This window comes from Emiliania huxleyi, assembly GCF_000372725.1.
Source record: "Emiliania huxleyi CCMP1516 unplaced genomic scaffold EMIHUscaffold_11, whole genome shotgun sequence".
In the NCBI taxonomy this organism is placed as follows: Eukaryota; Haptophyta; order Isochrysidales; family Noelaerhabdaceae; genus Emiliania; species Emiliania huxleyi.
The window spans coordinates 858,627-881,164 of NW_005201792.1; the positions used below are offsets into that span (position 1 = coordinate 858,627).

General features: G+C 65.5%; 7 protein-coding genes across 7 annotated transcripts; 3 read left to right on the forward strand and 4 right to left on the reverse strand.

Annotated features, from left to right (window-relative positions):
• Nucleotides 1-23: 23 nt before the first annotated feature.
• On the reverse strand, nt 24-1,909 carry EMIHUDRAFT_97804 (hypothetical protein; the record flags this gene model as incomplete). The annotated part of the gene is made up of 6 exons (XM_005791996.1): nt 24-275; nt 395-562; nt 606-702; nt 763-871; nt 1,016-1,350; nt 1,422-1,909. 6 exons carry the CDS (start codon nt 1,907-1,909, stop codon nt 24-26), a joined length of 1,449 nt encoding a protein of 482 aa, XP_005792053.1.
• A 3,104-nt stretch (nt 1,910-5,013) lies between these two features.
• Nucleotides 5,014-6,797, forward strand: EMIHUDRAFT_79025 (hypothetical protein; the record flags this gene model as incomplete). The annotated part of the gene is made up of 4 exons (XM_005791997.1): nt 5,014-5,515; nt 5,659-6,002; nt 6,124-6,288; nt 6,388-6,797. The coding sequence occupies 4 exons, from the start codon at nt 5,014-5,016 to the stop codon at nt 6,460-6,462; spliced, it is 1,086 nt and encodes a 361-aa protein (XP_005792054.1). The 3' UTR covers nt 6,463-6,797.
• Nucleotides 6,798-6,929: 132 nt separating this feature from the next.
• On the reverse strand, nt 6,930-8,557 carry EMIHUDRAFT_200176 (hypothetical protein; the record flags this gene model as incomplete). The annotated part of the gene is made up of 5 exons (XM_005791998.1): nt 6,930-7,500; nt 7,593-7,675; nt 7,798-8,010; nt 8,103-8,144; nt 8,423-8,557. 5 exons carry the CDS (start codon nt 8,555-8,557, stop codon nt 6,930-6,932), a joined length of 1,044 nt encoding a protein of 347 aa, XP_005792055.1.
• A 3,360-nt stretch (nt 8,558-11,917) lies between these two features.
• On the forward strand, nt 11,918-16,198 carry EMIHUDRAFT_97806 (hypothetical protein; the record flags this gene model as incomplete). Its single annotated transcript, XM_005791999.1, has 8 exons — nt 11,918-12,466; nt 12,532-13,677; nt 13,758-13,926; nt 13,976-14,326; nt 15,082-15,263; nt 15,369-15,539; nt 15,611-15,697; nt 15,845-16,198. 8 exons carry the CDS (start codon nt 11,918-11,920, stop codon nt 16,196-16,198), a joined length of 3,009 nt encoding a protein of 1,002 aa, XP_005792056.1.
• A 391-nt stretch (nt 16,199-16,589) lies between these two features.
• EMIHUDRAFT_200181 (hypothetical protein) lies at nt 16,590-17,958 on the reverse strand (the record flags this gene model as incomplete). The annotated part of the gene is made up of 6 exons (XM_005792000.1): nt 16,590-16,655; nt 16,735-16,765; nt 16,953-17,053; nt 17,131-17,276; nt 17,521-17,860; nt 17,935-17,958. The coding sequence occupies 6 exons, from the start codon at nt 17,956-17,958 to the stop codon at nt 16,590-16,592; spliced, it is 708 nt and encodes a 235-aa protein (XP_005792057.1).
• A 2,440-nt stretch (nt 17,959-20,398) lies between these two features.
• EMIHUDRAFT_351502 (hypothetical protein) lies at nt 20,399-21,442 on the forward strand (the record flags this gene model as incomplete). The annotated part of the gene is made up of 1 exon (XM_005792001.1): nt 20,399-21,442. A coding segment is annotated over exon 1 (269 nt), but the record flags the coding sequence as incomplete, so codon positions are not given.
• A 387-nt stretch (nt 21,443-21,829) lies between these two features.
• Nucleotides 21,830-22,422, reverse strand: EMIHUDRAFT_200183 (hypothetical protein; the record flags this gene model as incomplete). Its single annotated transcript, XM_005792002.1, has 4 exons — nt 21,830-21,981; nt 22,069-22,123; nt 22,196-22,277; nt 22,409-22,422. 4 exons carry the CDS (start codon nt 22,420-22,422, stop codon nt 21,830-21,832), a joined length of 303 nt encoding a protein of 100 aa, XP_005792059.1.
• Nucleotides 22,423-22,538: the final 116 nt, after the last annotated feature.

The window sequence follows — 22,538 nt, forward strand, 5'->3', positions numbered from 1 at the left end:
TACCTGGCCCAACTCAGTTCAGATCATTTGCGGGGCCGCTGGCGCCGGTGCAAGGCCTCCGCCCGCTGCTCCTCCGCCAAGGCTAGCGCGCTCGCCAAGTCCATCCCCTCCTCCTCCTCCTCCGACCCGCTCTCCCCACCACGCCCAGCCACGACCACCGCGTCCCGCTCCTCCGGCCTCCGCCCCAGCTCCTCAATCTCGTCAAAGGAGCGGAGGAAGAAGAGCGTGTGGAACTGTACGGAGCCCGGCCCGAGCCGCTGCAGCAGACGCGGCGCCTACCGACGGCTCCAGCGGAACTGTGCGGGAGAGGAGCATGAGGCCGTGGCTGTGAGAGGCGCCACGCCTCCGCCGCCGCCTCCCCTGGCGGCGAAGACTGCGCGACCGGCGACCAGACCTTGCCCACGTACTGCACCGCCCCCGCCACACCCTGCGCGCTCACGCGCACGCGCTTTCGAGCCCCCCCCCCTCCCTCCCCCGCCTCGGTCGGCGCAGCCTCGGGCAGCGCCGCCAGCTCCGCCATCCAGCCCGGCACGCTCCGCCAGCGCGCGTCGCGGCGGGCCGCCTATGCAGCGGCTCTCAAGCGTGGGGAGGCACGCCTCGCGCACTGCCGCCGCCGGGGGGGCTCGACTCGCCGGGCAGGTGGCGCCGGCGCAAGCCGCCGGGGCCGGCAGGCGCATGCACGGGAAGAGCGGGGCCGGCGGCCTTCGGTGGCGGGCGGGGAGGAGGAGGCGAGGTGGCGTGGGAGGGCAGTGACTCGCCCACCACCCAAACATGAGCGTCAGCCGGCCTCCCTCCTCCTCGCCCTCCTCCTCGCCCTCCTCCTCTCGCTCGCCCTCGCCCTCGCCGCGAGCGAGGCTCTCCGGCAGCACGCCTGCCACAGCAACCATCTCGAGGCTGAGGCGGCGGGCACGAGGACGGGCGGGGCCCTTCGTGCGCCGTGCAGCACGTCGCCCCGGAAGAGGAGGAGCCGCCCCTCCTTGGGCCGGACGAGGAAGGCGCTCGCCTGGAGACGCACACGTGCGCCGCGTCACCCACGCGCTGGACGGCGCGCGGCCAGCCTGGGGCCGGGAGTGGGTCGCCTCTGCCGCCGCGTCGCCCGACCCGGAGGCGAGCGTCTGCGTGGTGACCATGGTTGGCGCCGCCTTCCTCCCGCCGAGGTAGAGCACCGACGAGACGAGGGGGTGGCGCGTGCCGCCGCCCGAGAGGAGCGTCGCCTCGTCGAGGTCAAAGTGCAGCTGGTGGAGCGCGCGGCGGCTGCTCCGCGTGTGAGCCCACCACTCAACCGTCCTCAGGCGAGGCGCCGCCGAGCCGCCGCCGCCGCCGCCTCCCGGGTACAAGTCGGCGGCGTGCCTATCCTCGGGTTGTGACGAGGTCCCGAGGCCTGATGGGGCGGCTCTCCCTCTTTGAGAGCGCGAGGCGACCGCTCCATCAGCGGCTGCAGCAGGCGGGCAGCCTGCTCGACGAGGAGGAGCGGTGGTTTGGAGGCCGTGAGGTCGTGCCGGTACGAGAAGAAGCACGGCGTGGGATAGCCGTGCTCCTCCCAGAAGGCAGCTCCCGGTCGCAGCGCTCGCTGCAGCCCCGCGATCACGGCTGGCGGAAGCACGCCGTCGAGCACTATTGGAGCACCACAGAGGCCAGCAGGGCTAGGCGTCGCCGTCGATGGCGGCGCGAAAATGGAGACCGAAAGCCGGTGGCGCATACCCAACGCCCGCAGAAGCCTATCTGCTTCAGAGCCGCGCCCTTGCCGCGAGCAGAGCAGCGCGAGGTCGTGCTGTGCAGTGGCGCCGGCTGCAACCCGTCCCGCAGCCTGCTTGAGCTTGGCGCTCGTCGAGCTGGTGTCGAGGCGAGCAGCCGCACGGGCGCCGGCGGCGATGACGCGACGCAGGCGTGCTTCTTCCGCCTCTGCCATTTGTCAGGCCAGGGCGACGGAGGTAGCAGCGAGGTGGCAGCGAGCAAGCGGCTGCCGGCTCGCCAAGCCGCACGCAGCCCCGGGCCGCAAAAAGAATTTTTAACCACAAACGGGACTGGCGCGCACTGAGAATTGCGGCGTGCACCAAAAAACGCCCCCTCCGTGTCGCGATGCTCTCCCCGCTCCCGTTCCCCTGTGTCCCTGATCGTCCTTACTCAAGATCTTACTTGCAGGTGGGGACCCTGTCCTTCTCCCACCCCTCGTCTGGCGTGTCTGTTTTATTTAGTAAAAGAAAGAAAGAATTCTTAAAATACAAGCCAAAGAAAGAAAACAGCGAACCCAAGGGAGGGATGGGGAGGACGGCACGCCGCCACCACACAGGTCACACGGGGAGTTTAAGGAGAGAGGAGTGTGGTGCTAGCCGTCGCCCACCCTCGGGCGTCTACCTCTTAAAACGGACGCCTTCATGCGCACCCCCAAAAGAAAGAAAACGGACAACCCAAGGGGGGGGAAGGACGGCACGCCGCCACCACACAGGGATTTTAAGGAGAGGGGTGTGGTGCGCTAGCCGTCGCCCACCCTTGGGCGTCCGCCTCTTCCTATCTCTCTTCGCAGTCTCTCGCCGATTCTCGCCAACCTTCATGCCACCTCGCGGTCGCCCCCCTCTCGTCGTGCTCTCCCTTGTCGCTTCTTCCTCTGTCGCGTCGCTCTCCTCTGCCTCGTTCTGCGACGCCGATGCGCGCCCCCTCGCAGCTTCTTTCCCGCGGAAAAATTCTTTCCCCCCCCCGGCGTGACGAACCTGACCCTTGTCGCTGAAGCTGTCGCTGAAGCCCGGCGTAAAGCCAGCGCCTCTGCCCACTGCGGCCGTCGCCGTCGGCTCCTGCACGCAGCCCGCCGCTGAGCTCCGCCAGCGCCTGCCGCGATGGCGACCCCACCCACGATCAACCAGGCTACCAACCCCGGCGGCTCGAACGCAGCCGACATTGACCCTCCGATGCCTCCCGCGGCGTGGGTCAACTTCGTCGGAGGGGGCGCGAGCGGGGCAGTGCCCAACTTGGTGGACCCAGCGACGGGGCTACCCATCTCCAACATCCCTCAGCCCCCAACCCAACTCGCTTTCCTGGGAGGAAGCAACATTGGTGCCATCGCTCCCAATGCGAAGCCCGTGAAGGCCAGACCAGCGCCGACGCCGGTGCCGGGCATCCAGCAGTCGCTCCAGGCGGCGAACGATCCGGGCTACAACGCGTACAGCACCCTCAACCCATTCGTGCAGGGCGGAGGCATCTCCACTATGGTGCGCTCCAGCGCTCGCTGCCGCCACCTGCCACCGCCGCCACCCGCCACCGCCGCCGCCGCCGCCGCCGCCTCCTCCTGCTCCGCCACCGCGCTCGTCGCCACCGTCATCGCCGTCCCCACTATCCCTGCCGCCGCCGCTGCTCTGTTTCTCCGCCGCCGCCCTCACCGCCTCCGCCGGCACAGCAGCAGCCGCTGCCGCCGCAGCACCCGCCGCCGTAGCTCCTGCCGTTTTGCCGCTCCTTCGCTGCGGCCGCCGACTCCCCCACCCCTCCCTTCGCAGGCGTACCCACCCACCGGTGAGTCGACCTACGGCCTCATGTTTCAGACAAACGGCGCGCGGCCACCGCCGCCCTCGCAGCAGCCACTCACCGACGCAACGCCCACCGCCGCCAGCCGCCGCCAGCCGTCGCCCCGTCTCCACCGTCGCCGCTGCCGCTGCACACCGCCGCGCGCGCCGCTGCTGCTGCACTCCGCCCTCGCTTTGATCACGAACCAGCCCACCTCCCTCTCCCCCACCCCCACCTCTCACCTCGCCCACCTCCCTCTCCCCCACCTCCCTCTCCCCCACCCCCCTCTCCCACACCTAGGGGAGCCGCTGCCTCTCTACCCGGCGCCTCGCCCCACCGAGATCCTGCCGACGCGCCTCATCTTCCCGGGGGCTCTCGCTCCAGCCCAGGTCTGCGCACCCGCGCACAACGACCCCTCGCACTCCGCATGCCGCACCCGGGCCCCTTCCTCTCAAGGGCGGGGAGATGCGACGGAGTGCACAGCCCTCTGCCCGACTCCATGTGTGGGTGTGTGTGTGCTCAGCCCCCTGCTCACCCTCCCCTTCTCTCCCCTCAGTCACGGCTCATCCCTGTGCCCGGCAACGCCGTCATCGAGCAGGCCAACCGCGCTTGGTGCGAAGCCCCAGTTCCCTGCCCCCCGCCCCCACCGGTCCGTGTCCCCAGTCCTCCTCCCCCCCTCCGCCCCCCGCTGGCACCCGCCCCCCCCCCCCCCTCCAACCCCCCACCAACCCCAAAGGTACAACACCATCCCAAAGCCAGATCCGCTCGGTGTCTTCGGGGTCGCACCTGTCTCGGGAGTCGGTGGCCCTCTCGTCTCGGAAGCAACCGCGCTGCTCCCCAATGACCCGCTGACCGCGCCCGGCCCGAACGGCGCGATGCCCGACTTGGCGCTCCAGAAGTTCGCGCCGCAGTACCAGCCGTACGTGCAGTGGACCATCCAGAACGTGATGTGGCTCGGCGTCTGGGTCAACATCTCCGCCTACTTCGAAAAGGTTCGCCGCCGCCGCCCCCGGCCTCACTCTTTCTTTCTATCTCCCTCTCCCTCTCCCTCACTCTCTCTCCCCCTCCCTCCAGGCGGCCTCGATCCAGCTCTTCGGCTCCGTCGAGCTCGGCACCGACGACGCCCTCGCCTACTCCACCATCGAGGGGACGGCCGGCTACCTCGACCGCGAGCAAAACTCCCCCTTCCCGACCCAGGCGCGTGGCGGCACGGGGGGCCACGGGCGGCGGGGCCCACGGGCGGGGGGGAGGGAGGGAGGAGGGGACTCACCAGACGAGTGCTGCCGCGGGTAGGTCGACGGCGGAGGCTGGTTCGGCTGGATGGGCTGCCGCTCCACGTGGGCCTGCACGCAGCAGTGCTGGTGTGCGCCGGCGCTGCCCGCTGCGCACGCGGGAGAGGCGCGTGGCTGAGACGCGGCGCGGCGTGGTCTGCTGCGTAGGTACATCGGCTTGCTGTGCGGGCTCGAGAAGTATGGCGTCGCGATCGTCGCCGTGCTGCTGCTGCTCTTCGAGCTCGTGCTGATGGAGGGGATCATCGTCACCGACTTCATCGCCGTCGTGCCGCGCACCGCGACCTGGCTCGACTTCTTCACGGCGGACGTGCCCGTCACGCCCCGCGTCGCCACCGCCCTCGTCTACCTCGTCTTCTGGCTCCTCCTGCTCGGCTTCTGCTTCCACAAGCTGTCGGAGCAGTCCTACTTCCGCCAACTGGGCGGCGGCCGCATCTTGCTGCGCTCGCTCGCGGCCAACTACGAGGCGCAGAGCTACTCGTACTGCAACATGATCTTTTGGACCATCCTGTTTGAGTTTGACACGGTCATCATCCCGGCGTACTTCCCCTTCGTCCTCGCGCTGCTCGTGATGGAGACGTACGAGGGCAACATCCGCGAGGCGGCCGTGCTGCTGCTCATCTTTTACCTCGTCTCGCGCCTCCACTCGATGGCTGTCTACATCGTCGAGCTGCTCGCCTGCATACCCGAGTGGCTCATCCAGCCCGAGGACGGGGCCGACGGCTTCTCGGCCAGTGCGACTCGCCCACCCCCTTGCCCCTCCGACCGCTTCCGAGACACCTCCCGCCTGCTGCCGCTGGCTCCGCCCCTCACCGCCTCCGCCCCCTCCGCTCCCACGCATCTCCCCACGCCTCTCGCCTCCCGCGCCCGCCGCCAGGCGGGCCGGGCGCCAACGCGTACGTGCGCGGCTCGCGGGTGGACGTGGAGCTCAACACGCTCAACTACATCTACCTGTGGACGACGGGGATCGGCTTCTTCCTCCTGCTCATCTTGATGAAGCTGCAGATGACGATGCTCTACCTCTGGTTCGTGCCCGCCATCATCATCTGGTACTGCATCGCGTGGCAGTCCATCCCGTACTGCCTCAACGGCTGGCCGAGCTGCCCCACGCACACGGGTCCGTGCGTCTCCCTCACCGCCATCGGCACCGTCATCGTCTTCGTCTCCCTCTTCCTCTTCCACCACGCGTGCTTCCTCTTCCCCTGCCTCTGCGCTCCGGAGGCGCGCGCCGCCACCGCCCGCCCCTCCGCGCACGCAGCAGAGGCGTTGTGCCTCGCCCACGCTTCAATCTGCCGTCCGCGCCGCGATCCGGTCACGACCCCCCCCCCCCCCCCCTCTCCAGGTACCGGGCTACCTCTTCTTCCCGCCGAGCGGCGCGATCGACTCTCCACTCACCGGCAAGTTCGACGTCTCGCACGGCCTCTTCCTGCGCCGCCTCTTCGGCGGCGGCGACACGTGGGACTGCGCTTGGGAGCCGCCCTCGTTGGACGCCGCGGAGGAGGCCGAGGCGCGCCGCCGCCACCCCCCCCCCCCCCCCTCCCCTCCTCTCCCTCTCCCTCTGCGACTCCCGCGCGGATTACGGCTGATGGTGCCGCGGCGGCTGCAGGCGGCGGGACGGCTGCTGCACGAGTCGGTCGCTCTCTCCCCCGTCCTCGCCTTCTTCAGCAACGCCTTGAGCTGAGGAGTCGGCGGCTCGCGCCGAGAAGAGCGAGGAGCACCCCCTCCTCCTCCACCCCTTTGCCTTCAAACTACCTGCCGCTCGCCCGTCTATACACACTGCTACCTCGACGCAAGCTCACGTACCCTCTCCCTGTCGCCCGTATCTCCGTCATGGCATGCGTACTCCGGCATGAGCCCATGCAGTGCAACGCATGAAGGCATGATCGCGCCGCCGCGCGGATCGACCGCGCGGAGTTGAACTCGCGCGGCGGGTGGTGTCCCTCGCATGCAGTGTTCTCATCGCGCCATCTCTCTCGCATGTCGTTGGTCTCCCGCGAGCGGCCGAGGTGTTGATACCATTGTTTTATATTACGTCACCGCAAAACACAAAAATCGCGCGCGCCGCTCAAGCGTATTGCACCACCTTTTAAGTTTTATTTTACCCATCTCGCAGTAGAGGAGCACTTGGAGGTGTCCGTTTTTATTTATTTACACCACCTCGTCGGGCGCGAACTCCCGGTCCCGCTGGAGATAATCCTTCAGAACATCCCGCGCCGCGACCACCTCCTGCATCCGCTTGGTCGCGTCCGCCGCGTCGCAGCGATCCGGATGCAGCTTCCTGGCCTGGTCCTTGTACGCTCGGTCCACCTGCGCCTCGCTCAGAGCGGTGGGCGGCGGGGGTAGCCCCAGCACATCGCGGGCCGAGGCCAGCGCCTCCTCGGCATGCTCCTCTGCGGCGTCATTCGCCGCGCGCTGCTGGTGGGAGCTGCGGTACTCATGAAACGCGCCTTCGGCGCTCCACTCGTACCGGTCGCGAGGATGGGCATGGCTGGCAGCGCCCGCAGCAGCCGCACCCTGCCCGCCCGCCCCGCCCTGTCCCTCCGGCCATAGCGTGGTGGCGAGGGCGTCGCGAAGAGAGAAGCCCTCCGGCTTGGGCTGCGGCGTGGCATCGCGCAGGAAAATCAGGGTCTGCTCGGCGCGCGTGTACGCCACGTATTGCACGTTGAGCTCCTGCCGCGCCTGCCAGCCGCCCTGCTTGAGCACAAATTCAAACGGGATCCTATCGCATGCGTCGCGAACACGGTCAGGGAGGGTGCTGGCGGAGCCTGTGGAGTTCTGCTATCGGGCATGGATCGGGCGTGCTCGGCTCACTCGGACGGCTCGAGCAAGTAGACGACGGGCCAGCCAAGGCCCTTTGCCTTGTGCACAGTCGCGAGCTCCACCGGAGGCCGCACCTGCGCTCACGGGTCAGGCCGTGCGATGCGTGCGTGTGCGGCCGCGGTGGGCGCTCCAAACGCGCAAACTAGATTAGGCTCGCGCGCTCGGTCTCGCAGCACGCCTGCTGACTCGGCAGGACGTACTCGCCGCCTGCGGCCCCAAAGTTGAGGTGCACCGCCTCGCGCAACGCCTTGAGCCTCGCCGCCTTGTCGGCGTGGCTGCTGTCCTCCCGCACGCGGCCGATGAGCAGCCTGATGCACTCGGCAAGGTCGCTCAGAGCGTACTCGACGCCGCGACCCTCCTCCGCAGCCACCTGCAGCCACCGGTCAGAGATCTCGCACGCTACCTCGTCCTGCCATGGACCTCGGCCGTCCCTCGGTTATCTCTAAGCCATGTCTCTCAGACCATGTCTTGGCTACGTCTCGCCTCCTCTTCGCGCCGCACGTGGCTGTGCAGCGCCGACTCGACCTCGTCCAAGCTCTCCATCTGGTCGATGCCGCGCCTAGCTCATGAGCTTCATTCGTTAATCTTGGCCAGTGAGTTTCGCCCTCTCCGCCCGCCCGGTCGATCGATGGCGCCCGTCGTAGGAAAGCCGAGAGCAGCCCCTCGATTTTGGCAGCGAGAGGCGTTCGGCCGAGCATGCGGCTCGCGACGCCCCTCGCAGTGAGCAGGAATAGCAGCGCAAGTAGAGGCGCGTTGCGGCGGGCGAGGATCGCCCGCTCCGCCCGCAGCGACACGCCGCCCGCCGCGCCGCCGCCAGCCACGTCGCCGTTGCCGGCGGCGGCCAGTGCCGTACTGGCGAAAGTGTAGTCTCCCGGCAGCGGGTGGCTGGCGAAAGTGCATCCGTCCTCTCCTGCGCGGTCCTTCCTACAGATCTCGCCGCGCCCCTTGCCGCGCATCGGCCGCATCTTCTCGCCCGTGCCTAGAGCGAGTGGCGTGGCTCACTTAATCGTGAGCCGCACATTTACCGCATGTCCTCGCCCGCGCCGTTGGTGGCGTTGTCGATGACGGTGTTGGCGAGCTCGATGTGGCTTTCCGGGCAGCGGCGGCAGACGGGGAGGCTGTACACCTCGCAGTCAAAAGTCTCGAAGAGCGTCTCGAGCGCGTCTTCCATCGCAAAGGCCCACCCGTACAACGCCTGCATGAATAATCAAATTAGAGATCAGTGGCGCCTGAAGGATGAATCTACTCCGTAGTACAATCCTGCATGTCGTCCCCGACGACGAAGATGCGGCATCCCGATTCGGCCGCTAGCCGCTGCAACATCAGCTGCCGGATGCGGGAGGGTGCAGTATTTTTTTGTGCGCGTGGGCGGCCGCGGGCGGCCCCCCTCGGTGCCGAATGGCCACTTTTTTGAGAAATAACTCGCCCGGTCGAGCTCCCCTCGCGCAAGGACCACATTTCTGACTCCCACTCCGATCATTTGCCTCCAAGTCATGTCGTTGCTCAGGTCCACTCTCTCTTCGAACACTTGTACCTCAACGGTCGGTGTTGGCACTGGGGTTCCCTTCGGATATATCGTGACAGCTGATGCGGGATTACCACTGGTGTTTCGTCCTCCTCGGAGTCGTCTTCCCCGGCTTCCTCCCGTTCGGCTCTACGTTCATTTCGTTCGGCGTGGCTCACCCTCCATGCCGTGAACAGGCGCCCTATCCATCCTATGTTCTTCTCTCGCTCCTCTGCCCGTGCCTTGGTCTTGTCGTTGTTTCGCACCCATATGAGTGTGTGTGTGTGTGTGTCAGCCTCCGGCTGTTTGCGGCGGGCGGCTTGCTGCTCGCTGCATGGCGAAAAACTCATATCGTCACACACCAAGGGCGTATGCTCTGGCGAGACGTGAGGCGCATGCGCCCAGGAGAGGAGGGGGCATGCGTAACGACACTGCTAGAGATGCCTTTCGGGGCCCAGAGACAAAACTTCTGATGCCATGCGTGACCTAGTAGTGTCCCCAGCTATGGGCGTGTCCACGTTGGAGCCAGGTGTGGTGTGGGCGCGAGAATAGCTCCGCCGTTCATGGAGGCAACCGATGCGAGTCGACTGGTGTGTGTCGTCGTGGTTTCGTATCAAGAATACTCCACTCACGCACCCATATCTGTATGGCAATCGAAGCTGCCTTCCCCACTACCTGTAGTTCCCTCGTCACCCTCTCCTGCAAGCCCCCCTCTCTTTCTTTCGGGTATGGACTCTGTCAGTGCTGGCAGCGTGCAGGCAATCACGGGCGCTATTTTGTCGTACTCCTCTTCGACGAGCGCTCCTTGGGGAGGGTTGACATCGTGATTTCCGCGGAAAATTTCTTTTTCTGCTGTGAAAATTCCAGCGTGAAGAGAGGGGAAACGACGGGAGGGCCTAGACCTACCCTACCTACCCCGTCATGAGGCCCGCCCAGAAAGAAAGAAAGAAAACAGACAACCCAAGGGAGGGATGGGAGGACGGCACGCCGCCACCACACAGGGATTTTAAGGAGAGGTGTGTGGTGCGCTATCCGTCGCCCACCCTAGGGAGTCTGCCTCTTCCTATCTCTCTTCGCAGTCTCTCGCCGATTCTCGCTGCAACCTTCATGCCACCTCGCGGTCGTCCCACCCTCGTCGAACTCTCCCTTGTCACTTCCTCCTCTGTCGCGTTGTTGTCTTCTGCCTCGTCCTGCGACGCCGCCGCCTGCCGGTCCCTTGTTCTCGCGGCTTCTTTCGCCTTTCGGCGCAACTCCGTCCTCCTCGCGGCGTATCCTGGCCCCTCGAGTCTATCGAGCTCCCCTCGCGCAAGGACACATTTCTGACTCCCACTCCGATCATTTGCCTACAGGTCATGTTGTTGCTCAGGTCCACTCTCTCTTCGAACACTCGTGCCTCTACGGATGATGCCGGCGCTGGGGTCCCCTTCGGATGCATCGTGACATCTGACAACTGGATTTCCACTGGTTCGTCCTCCTCGGAGTCATCTTCCCCGTCCTCCTTCCGCTCGGCTCTTCGCTCGGTACGTTCGGTGTGGCTCACCCTCCATGCCGTGAACAGGCGCTTTATCCACCCTATATTCTTCTCTCGTTCCTCTGCCCGTGCCCTGGTCTTGTCGTTGTTTCGCACCCATGTCTGTATGGCAATCGAGGCTGCCTTCCCCACTACCTGTAGTTCACTCGTCACCTCTCCCGCGAGCTCCCTTCTCTTTCTTTCGGGTATGGACTCTGTCAGTGCTGGCAGCGTGCAGGCAATCACGGGCGCTATTTTGTCGTATTCCTCTTCGGCGAGCGCTCCAAATCTAGACCCTTTCGCCTTTAAGGAGGCTGCCCTCGCTCGTCTCAGGAATGTGGCGGTGTCTTTTGAGTCCGGCGCCTCCCGTTCAACTCTTGCTGTCGCCCTCGCTGTGTGTTTGTCGAGCTTCCGCATGAAGTGACGCGCCTCTTCCTTATTTCCAGCGCAGCTGCCGCTCAGTATGTGCGCCAACGATGCCTATGGTGGCTCACTGTCTTCTTGTTTCCAGTCGTCCCAGTCTCCCAGTTCCCCGCGTCTCCTCCTTGCCTCGCGCGCCTCTTTTGTGGCCTCATCCCTAGCCGCCTTGCACGCTCTGCATCCCCAGAACGCACTTCTCGTGGCGGGGCCCCTCATCCCCCGTTTCTTTTCCCCCTCTAGAATACGCCTGTGGTGTGCCCCGTGTGGCACCCCGACCTGTTGTCTCACCCTGGCCCCCAAGATCGTTTTGGTCGTCACATTGTGATCCCCGACGTCGTCAAATGTCGCCCGCCTGTCCTTCCCCCCGTTCTCGTCCGGTAATCTCATCTTATTATCCCATCGATGCTTGAGGCTGGCTACTGCCACTTCGCTCCACAACCGTCCCGCCACCCCTGCCGTGTGCGATCCTGGCCTCACTGTCTTTCGATATTGCTCGCACACCCACTCGTGCGCGCTCTTACACATGTGTCCGTACAAGCAAAAATACTAGGCACGGAATTTTCTTCTATTTGCCGCGTGAATTTTGCGCCTCTCGACGCCGCTCGCCCGGGGCGTAGTCGGTGTATTCGCCCGCTCGCGTAGCGGGAGGCATTCCGGTGAGAGTCGAACTCGCGATATCGGGCCGGGTGGCGGAGGCACCGCCGACCCATGTCATCGCCTGCTAAGCGCCCGCTGAGCCGACAGCTCCAACAACGGCGCGTCCCCTCGCCACGCATCGCGCCTCCTCCTCCTCCGCCAGTGGCGGCGGCGGCTCCAGCACCTCTCGATCGGTTCCACTTTCTCCGTGGGTTGAACAATCAGAACGAAGTGATCAAGGCGTGTATGCCGTTGACCGACGAGCAGCTAAAGGCGATCGAGCAGGCCCGCTCGCCGAGTGCCATCGCCGAGGACGCGCAAGGCGGGCGTATCAACCTGCTGCTGGCAGCCGCCGCGTCGGGCAAGACGACGACGATGCTCGCGCTGATCGAGGTGCTGCATGCGCTCGGCCACGGCTCACGGGGCGGCACCTACACGCTCTACGCCGTGTTCAACGCGAACGCGAGGGGTGACGCCGACAAGAGGATGCACAAGCTGTCGGCAGGTGCGAAAAGGTCGGTGGACTGTCGCACTACGCACTCGGCGGCTCAACACTGCACCCCGGAGCTGAAGAACAACATCCAGTTCCCCAAAAACTCGGCGCGCCGCGAGTGGCGCTGTCCGGAGATGGGGGGCGGAGCGATCGAGAAGTACGTCCGGCGAGTCTGCGGTGACGAGATCCGCGAGCACGTCATGAGCGGGAGCTCGCCGCCGAGCACCGACAAACAGCGGCAGCGCGACGAGGAGCTCTGCGCGTTTTGGATTTACAAGACGTGGCTCAACTGGGTGCAGAAGGTGCCCGAGTACGGCGGGCGGCAGTACGGCCGATGGCGTGTCTTCACACTTGTGGGCTTGAATAGGCGGGCTGCCTCGGGGCCCTCGCCCCGGCCAACATCGACGCCTCCACCCGGATCGGCAAGCTGACCTACTACCCGTGCGTCAAGAACTGGACCGGCGAGGGCGGTGAGGAGGGGCGGCGGAGGCAGCGGCTGCCGGGCTGCTTCCCGGGCACCTTCTACACGGCGTGCGCCGTCAAGCTGTGGCACGCGATGATGGCGGAGCGGCTCTTTGTGACGCACGACGCCTACCTCAAGTACGCGCAGCTGTCGAAGCACCCCTTCGGCTGGTTCGACGCGCTCCTCCTCGACGAGAGCCAGGACCTGACCGAGTGCCAGGTGGAGCTCCTCGTCGTGAACCAGCCTCAGGCAGACATCTTCGTGGTGGGCGACGCGGTGCAGTCGCTCTACTCTTGGCGCGGCGCGGCACCCAAGCAGCTGCGGCAGCTGCGGCAGCGCGTCGCGCCTCGCGCCGTCAAGGATGATCTGAGCATGACGCGCAGCTTCCGGTTCGGGCCCGGCATCGCGCGCATCGCCAACCACTTCCTCTTCCTCAAAAAGCACAGCCGGCAGCACAGCTTGTGGCACCACTACACGATCAGCGGCGCGGGGAAGCTGCCGGTCCTGTACGTCGGCGGCGAGCCGCTGAGCGGGCGGCGGACTGTCGTCGGCCGCTCCAACGCGGGCCTCCTGTGCGAGGCCTTCGCGCTGCTGTCGGCCGACCCGACGGTCAAGGTTGCGCTGCTCGGCCCCAAAGACACCACCTACGAGAGGTTCGAGGGGATCTGCGACGATGTGCTCGTGCTGCAGCCGCACTTCAAGGCGGAGGACGGCTTCTCCTTCAGGGGCGCGCAGTACGACTCGTGGGAGGACTTTGAGCAGGAGGTCGAGGACCGAGAGATGCCGTACGGGCCTCACCTCTCTCTGCTGCGCAAGTTTGCCAGCGGCGGCGACGAAGGCGGCGGCGGCGGCGGCGGAGGCGGAGGCGGCGGCGGAGGAGGCGGCGGCGGCGGCGGCGGCGGGTCTAGCGGCGATGGTGGAGGCCAATTGGCGGAGTTGGTTGACCTGTTTCGGGAGCACGTGTTGCGCCGGCGGCTGGCGGAGGACGAGTGCGAGGTGCTGCTCACGACGGCGTGCGGTGCAAAGGGCCTGGAGTGGGACAATGTCAAGGTGCAGCCGAGATTCATCCGAGATCGAGGCCGGTATCATCCGAGATCCAGCCCCGCCAGCCGCGTTGCAATCCCGCGCAGGTGCTCGATGACTACGCCAAGCTAATGACCTTCGAGCGCGTGCCGGAGGAGGAGCTGCAGCAGGGCGGCGAATACGCGTCCATCCAGGCGGAAGGCGCGTCGCCACATCGTGGCGCGCCGATGCGTTTCTGCTTGCCCGGGGACTGGAAGGGTCTAGAATCGCAGAAACGTCAGCGCAGCTGGAGCTGCCGTCTCTTGATCTGTCTAGCTGTGAGCAGGCGACGAGCTCAACTCGTGGTACGTCGCCGTGACGCGGGCGCGGCAGCGCCTGCAGCTGCCCAGCCGGTTCTGGGCGTTGCATGACGCCGTGTGGGGCGGTGGAGACTTCCGCCCGGACCCATCCGAGGAGAGCGCGCCTCAGTACACCGCGGAGGAGGTCGAGGGCATCAATGCGCTCCTCGCCAAGATGCGTGGCGCGCTCCCACCAGCCGGCGCCGAGATGGAGGACGAGCTCAGCCAGGGCAGCAGCGTGGCGACGGCCGCCCCCTCCGCCCACGGCACCCCCTCCTCGTTGCCCTCCTGCTCCGCCGTCTCGCCAGCAGGCTCGGCGCTTCGAGGCCTCGCGCTTGGTACGCCCGACGCAGCACCATCGGCCCTCCGCCGAGAGGATTACGAGCCCGCCGACGGCCACGACGCGGAGGGCGAGGCTGCTCTCGACGAGTTGCTCAACGAAGGAGCGCCGTCGCCGCCGACAGCCCGCACGCTCCGCTTTTCGGACGGATAGTGATTGTGCCAGACTGGAGAGATAGTTGACTGTACTTTTGTGTGACGTGTCAGTAAGCGTATCGGTGAATCGTCTAATTTTGTTTTCGCGCTCCGCCTCTCGTGACTCGTCGCCGCGCTCCGGGGTGCGAGAGGTGTATACAGCAAAGCTTCAGCCGGAACCCGGTTTTTCCCGCGGGCGCCTGGCGCGTGGGCTGGGGCTCTCACGCCCCGCGAGATCGCCACCTCTCTCACTCTCTCGCTCGGCTCTCACGGCTCTCGCGGTCTTCATGTGTGTTTCCGTGTACCGCACAGGGCTCGGGGGGGGGGGGGGGGGCTCTTCTTCTCTTTCAGTGTGGATCTTACGAACATTCCCGGAGGAGGAAGAGTGCTGACAGGGTTTGCGATTAGGAGCGACCCCGAAGGGTTTCTCGGGGTTAGTACACCACTATTAAGCTGTGGGAGGGGTCCCGTACCATGCGGAATCGGCCCTATCAAGTGCTCAAGTGCTCAAGCTGTGAAAATGGCAGTTGCGCGCGACATTACGAATCGTGCGTCCCTTGCTCCGACATGATCCATTCGAGGCTGCCAACCCCTCTCCTCCAGCTTGCTCCCGTTCTAGCGGGCTTCCTCCTTGGGGTCGGCGCTCTTTCTTGGCTGGCCGTGGCTGGGCGGATGTGGGGGGCCGACTCCACGCTCGCGGAGAGCTTAGTGTCAGCGGAGAAGGGGTGGGAGGACCGGCTGCTCGTACCGGTGGAGAAGGGGTGGGAGTGGTGGGACACCGTGCTTGCCGCGGCCGACCAGGTGGAGGCCTCAGCGGCGCTGCCCTCCTTGCCTCGCCCTCCTCCCTGCTGCCTGATCCTCTCATCTCCGCTTCATCGCCTAACTCGCATTGCCGCCCCTCCCCAGGTCCACGACATCGGCCAGGGGATGGGGCTTTGTCGCGGGCATAATGACTCGTGCCACGTGTGGGACTGCTGCCTCGAGACAGGCGAGGACGACCCCTTGGGACAACGCAAACTCTGGTGCAATCCCTTTGGGGGCGGCGAGCAGGAAATGTTAGTCGGCTCGGTGGGAAAGGTGCATGCTCGCACATAACAGGCCGACTGGCCCCGCACCGCTCCCTCTCCATTGATGTCGGACCGCCCTAGGCGCGTTGCCGCGTCTGCGATGCGGTTGAGGGCGAGATTGGCAAGGACACCATCACCACAGTCAATAGCAGCGGCACTTTTACGACGGTGGTGCAGTGCGATGTCAGCAAGAGGAGCGCGCGCGGTAAGGACGGCGCCGCCGAGCTGATGGCAAGCGTGGCGACCTTGGGGGAGGCGGCGACGGCGGTTGGGCCTCAGCCAGCGATCACTTCAGGGCTCCAGCACTGCAAATAGGCGAAACAGGGCGCGGTGGCGGGCTCCATAGCGCAGACAGGGGCGAGCCCGATTATCAGCAGCTTCACCGCCGCGGCCGCCTCCCCGGCTCCGGTCGACGAGGAACTGGTGTCAGCCCTGCTGGCGCTGCAGTACGAGGGGAAGCCCATCTTCGCGGCAGCTGATGCGACGGCGGTCGCGACGGCATTGGGTAAGGACGGCGGTACGTTCGCTGACCTGATGGACCCCGACATGATCGAGGACGACGATCTGGTGGATTATGTGCCCTTGAAGATGCAGCACAACAAGATACTCAAGCTCCGGAGCCCGCCCCCCCCCGCACCCCCCCTCGAGGCAGCAACAATGCTACGCTAGGGGACAGCAACGCGCAGGCATGCGTCGGGGTGTGTCGACTGCCGTGTGTCGCCGTGTGCTGCGCGCGTTTCGTTCTTTCGAGTCACACAGGTCGGCGTCCCGGACCCACCGTATCTCCATCTCGCGCGGTCTGAGTTTGACTGTTGTAGGAACCCTTCCTACTTTAAACCCGTGTGTGTGTCTTATTCGTTATTGCCAAAGCAATATTGTATTCAAGACGGCGATTGCCTTTTATTGGGGGGCAGAGAGGTCCCATGGGTAGCAGGACCTCGCACTCTGACAGTCTCTGACAACTGTGCAACCCACCAGCACCACACCACACGCACACTGAGAAGAGAGTTTTTTCCCTTTCTTGCTGGTCATGAAGGTCTCGCACGGGCGCGCTTGCTACTCACGCCGCCTCCGCCGACGCTCGTCGCTCGCCTCCGCTTGCCGGCTCGAGTCGCGGCTTGGGGCACTGGCGGTGCGGCAAGCGCCTCCCCGTGCGCCTTTTCAAAGGTGTTGTAGTGGACCTGTTCACAGCTGAAGGCGTGAACCTGGCGCTGTTTACGCTTGCCGCGCGTCGGTCTGCGCGCCGGCGACACGTACGCCAAAAACGCCTACAATGGTGGGTCAGTTACGTGTGTGTATGTGTGCGAGAGAGAGAGAGAGAGGGAGAGAGGGGGGGGGGGGGGGAGGGAGGGAGGGAGAGGGAGGGAGGGTGAGGGTGAGGGAGAGAGAGAGAGGGAGAGGGAGAGGGAGGGGGGGGGGGGACGGTGCGGAGGCCTGCTTGTCCATCTTTTGCTCCGAGGGCGTGTAGACGAGGTAGGGGTTGAACTCGGTCGAGGTCACCACGTGCAATGACGCGCCGAGCGCCTGGGCCGCGGATTGCACCGCTCGACGAGCCCGACCTCGCGAGGCAGCGCCGTGCCTCGCTTCTGCCGACCACGGACTCTCTCTCGCGCGATCTCGCGCGATCTCGCGCGATCTCGGGCGATCTCGGCGAGCGCCTCGCTGGCAGCGCGCAGCGTGAGCTCGTCGCCCCACGTGCGGTTGCGCTGCATCCGGCGCAGGTAGGCTCCAAAGTCGTCGCAGAAGCCTAGGCGGGTCGCAAAGAGGTGAGTGGGCTCACGCCAGGGCGGCTCGCTCCCCGGCCCGCAGAGCGTTGCACAGATGGAGGAGGCCCGTGCTCGACCACGGGCGGGTGCTACATCTCGGCTACGTCTCGCCGGAGAAGTCCTCCGCATGGGACCTGAGGTGCTCGACAGCGGCGCGGCGCACGAACGCGTGGTGCTCCTCAGTCCCGTATAGCGAGCGGGATATGGACCTGAATTGGCAATTACCGTCGCCAGCAATACGCAGCATCTGCATGCCGTACAGTCTGAGCCGCTGCCGCAGCCGCTCTGCCGCGCCGGGCGGCCGTCTCGCATGCCGCCGGCTGCTCGCTCGCCGCTCGGCCGCCCGGAAAGCCCAGCGCTTGAGCACCCAGATGGCACGGAATGCGCGCGCAAAGACTATCAGCCGTAAGGGCGGGCCGTCCACAGATAGGGCCGCGACGGTGGCGGCGTCGGCGGTGTGGTCGGCAGGTTGGGGATGATCGCTGCTGGATGGAGAGGTACACGAGAGCTGCATGCGCGCTTCTGCTCGTCCGCCGATGTTCTCGAGGTTCTCGAGGTGGATATCCTTTGGCCGCGTTGGGTAGCGAGGATTGGTGTAACCCGAGCCACGGAGGCGTGTTCTGGCGGCCCTATGTGCACTTGATTTTGGATACCCACTAGCATACCTTGCGCGCACGCGCGCGAAATTTGTTTTTCTGTCTGCAACAACAGCCCGAGGGGTGAAATGTCTTTGTTGTCTCTGTAACGAAGGGCCCGCCGCTCCGCCTACGCCGGCGATGACCCACACACCGCTCACCCAGACGCGCACTGGGCCTTGCACTTTGAATGCCGTGGGGCTCCTGTCGTCAGACGTGGAGACGCGAGGGTTGCCCCCCCTTGCCCCACCACCTCGTGTGTGTGGAGAAGTTTACCTTACCTTACCTTACCTTATGACCCTCTCGGCAGAGCGACATCGCGACACGCGAGCACCGGGCAGAGAAGGGGACGCAGAAGCGGTTGGATGGAGAGGCAGCCGGCGCACGAGGAGAGGCAGCCGATGGAGCCGACGAGGTGAGTAGACACGAGTTTACCATTCTGCCCGGGGGTGGGGGGGGGGGGGGGTGATGGTGTGTGTGGCTTTTGCAGAGGCAGGGGCTGGCAGCTTTTTGGAGGGGGCGTTTGGCACTGCGAACCCTCCTCGCCCGTACTGCTTTTCGAGATAGGAGAAGAAGTCTTTGCGATTCTTGTTGGATGGGACGGGCAAAATAAAAAGAGCGGCGCCTCTTCGAGTCTCAGCGCATCCCCGCGCCGCAGGAATCGCACGGACCAAACAGGTGCTCCAGCGATGCGGACTCGTGTCACCCTTGAGCTAGTCCTTCCCCGGTCGCCTAGCCCCTAGCCTCTCTGCGCTGTCTGGCCTGAGGGAGGGTGTAGAGGATGTAGAGTGTAGAGCGCTGTAGAGCTGTAGAGATGTAGAGCGCTGTTAAAAAACAACTTTTTTTAACGTACACACCGCCATCACACACAAAATCAAAGCAGAAAAAAAAACAGCGCTGAGAGGGGTTGTCTTTTATCACTGCCGGATCTCATATGCCTGGCGTATCCAGCCAGGAATGGACTCGGCTTGGCGAAACGCCTCTCCCGGATAGCCCCTCGGAAAGAGCATCGATCTGCGCGGCGCTATTGCACATCGCCGCCGGATCCACTCCGTGACATTGGGAACATGCATTCCAAACGCACCTCGGCCATGGTCGCTGAGGTCCCCGCTCCATCCCACAAACTCGATGCACTTCACGTGAAGGTTGATGAGGGCGGTATCTTGGCAATCAAGCCGAACTTTGCACGCCTGGGGAGACGGTGCTCTAAAAACGGTCTACTACTGGGCAGCGCGGACGACGCGGCTGAGGGTCAGCTTACCTCGTAAGGAGGTTCGGCGATGTTGTGCTGTCCGAATGTAAATCTCACAGGCTTCGCCACGAGCGCCGGCTTGTCGAGCAAGCAGTTGTACCTATAGTATCATATTGTTGCGTAAGAACCGCAAGTGGAGAAGCCGGCGCCGAGCAGGCGTCGTGCCGCATCAGGGTTCTCTGCTCCAGCAGCGGTCGGTCCCATGCCAGAGTCATCTCCGCACTCTCGTCAAATAGCACCTGGTAGGTGAGGGGGCAAGGGTCGCCTCACGCTCCTTTGGAGCAATGCAAGAGCAAACCACCAGGAGACGGACTAGAGCGGTGCCGACCTCTACGCCAATCGGAGCAACGACGGTGGCACCCCGTGCGTCGAGGGACTTGGCGTAAGCTGGCAAGCTTACACCGCGCGCAAAGAAGTGCTCGTCCAGGTCGGCCTGTGAACAGGCTTGTGGACATGGCGCAACCGAGGGGCCACGGATATTGGGCTGCGCTGGGAATCAGTGAGGTCCGGGGTGAGGAGCGCGCCCAGAGAACGTAGCTGTATGAGGAGAGGAGCCGGGCCATATGCCTCTGCGCAAGATATGTTCGCCAGGTCTCGCCGAAGGGGTGCGGCTCAACCGTCTGCACGTGAGTGACTCTCCATCGCAGCAGGCACTGCGTGGTGTGCTCAAACACCGGCATGTGAATCACGTGGATGTCGCTGACGGAGATGCCTGTGGCCGCGTGACACGATTGGGGAGGGGGAACTCGCGGGGCGTTGCTGGGTAGCAGTTGGCCGTCATCGGGTCATATACACGAGTATGGGGATTGAGAAAGAGATGTGGTCGCCACCGTGCCCGACGTAGTGGCGCATGAAGGCATTGCAGTGATGAGGGTGGTCGCGGGAGAGGAAGGTGATCACAGCGAGGGAGGCGTCGGCGGCGGAGGCAGCGGCGCCGTGACAGCTCGCGCCGCTGCTGACCGTGGCGTTGTCTGACATTTTACCGCGACCCAATAATTGCCGTCGAATTCCCGTTTCTTGGGTGGTTTTTGCTAAGGTGTAGATCAGGTTCCACAGCATCGTCCCACACGTAGCTCAGCGGTCAGGTGAAAAGGGGTTTTTGCTAACGGCCTCCCACACACGCCACCCACACCGGATATGTCTTGGGCATTTTTCGCACTTTTCTTTCTACGTCGGTCGGGGTCGCGTGGATCGATTTTCAAAGTGAATATAGACAATAGTACGGCATAGAAAAACTGCAAAACAAGATGCGTTAGCTCGCCGCGAAAGCAAACAGAGGAGGGCGAGGAGGAGTGATTAGCACGCGTCCTCTGCCACCGTGCGCGTGTTATGAGGTGGTGCGAGAGAGCCATTTGCGTGCGAGCCCGTGCCCCGTCCCGCCACCCGCCCGCCCCGGCCCCGGAGCGCGACAAAATGTGAAGGGTGGGCCACTTGTGTTGAGGGATGGCAACCCAGGTGGGTGTCCTCCGCCTCCAGCTCAGCCGCCGCATCGAGCTCCGCCTCATACGCGTGTGGCTGTGGGCGACGGAGCCGCCGCTGCGGCCTTCCGCCGTCGGGGCGACGGCGACGGCGGCAGCGGGCCGGGCGGCGGCGGCGACGGTGGCGGTGGTAAGGGCGGCAGCAGCGAATAAGGCGGCGGCGAGGGCGGCGGCGGCGGCGGAGGAGGCGGGCTCGGTGGGGGCGGCGACGGTGGAGGCGGCGGGGCGGCGGCGGTGAGGGTGGCGGCGGTGAGGGCTGCGGCGGTGAGGGCTGCGGCGGTGAGGGCTGCGGCGGCGAGGGCTGCGGCGGCAAGGGCGGCGGCGGCGGCGAGAGGGGGAGGCCACGACGGCGGCGGCGGGCTGCGCGGCGGCGGGCTGGGCGGCGGCGACGACGACGACGACGGCGGCGGCGGCGGCGGCGGGCTCGGTGAGGGCAGCGACGGTGGAGGCGGCGAGGGAAGCGGCGGGCGGCGAGGGCGGCGGCGGCAAGGACGGCGGCGGCGAGGGGGGAGGCGGTGACAGCGGCGGCGGGCTGGACGGCGGCGGCGACAGCGGCGGCGGCGGCGACGGCGATCTGCTTCTCCTCGCGGCCTCCGTCGATGGGATCCTGTCGGCAGCCGGGCGGCGGCCGGACGGTTCGGTGAGATGAGAGGCGCTGCCGAGCGCGGAGTGGGCGCGGGGGGTCCATCGGGGATGGCTGGCGGCCGGGGGCGCAGACCCACACCGTCATGCTCGGTGTCGGTGGGTCCCACGGATTGAGCGTGTAGGTGTGTGGTCGTGAGGCTCCCACACAGCGAGTCCCGGCTCCCACGTGTGGAACCTCCGTGTGGGAGGCGTGTGGAACCTTAGCAAAAACCCTCTAACTTTTCCGAGCTCTGACGCCGCGCGAATAGGGCCTTTAGGCCTAGAGCCCCCCCCCCCCCCTCCCCCCCCCCCCTCCCCCTCCCTCCCTTTTCTCCCATCAAGCTAAAAGGACATCCAAGATGAATCGGTGCCTCCCCCCCCCTCCCCCCCCCCCCCCAGGGGCGAGGCCCGAGCCAAGCTGCAGAAACGAGCTTTTAGTGGCTATAAGCATAGGCACTGAGATTATGGTGCGCGCGGAGCGCGCTGGTGCTACTCGGACATACGCGCGGAGCGCGCTAGCTAGACACACGCGCGGAGCGCGCCGGCTAGATAAAGCCGTACCGCGGAGCAAGCAAGCAAATCAACACAACCGTTCGAATGCTGACGCCGCAAGTCGTTGCCGCCGGTTGCCAAAGTCCGCCTGGATTGCTCAGCAGCACAAGCATCCACGGAGCCAGCGAGCGCCGAGCGACATTGCCTTGACAATCTTGACTGAGCCGGACCGCGACATGTCGGCGGGCAAACTTGTAAAATGGTTCCGATGGCCGAGGTAGCTCCGGCGGACGTGAGAGCACGGCCTGACGATCAAGCACGAGAGCGACGAACGGAGGCGCAGATAACTGGCGGTGAACTCACTGCTGATACCTGCTGGAGCTGCGGAAGATGCAGTGGTACTGCCGCAGACAGAGCACCGCGCGCTCCGGCGCGCCGCTGGAAAGCACGCGCGGAGCGCGCCGCTGGGTAGGCGCGGAGCGCTGCCACTTGAGACTGGGCCTGTGGGTCGCGGGTGGGCCGATTGGTTCCAGCGTGTGAGTCAAACTCTTAATAGAGATCGCAATCTAGCCCTCCACAACCCTCAAAATTTTCTTCGGGGCGCGCTCCGCGCGCGGCGCTCCGCGCCTCACTCCTTGAGCGTCATAGGCGCTGACCCGCACATGTTCTGCAGCTTGGGGCCCGAGACGCTCGGCGAGGGGCTGTGCAAACCTCTGTTGTGTTGAAGAGGCAACCTAAATGCTACTGTCTCTTGAATAAAGG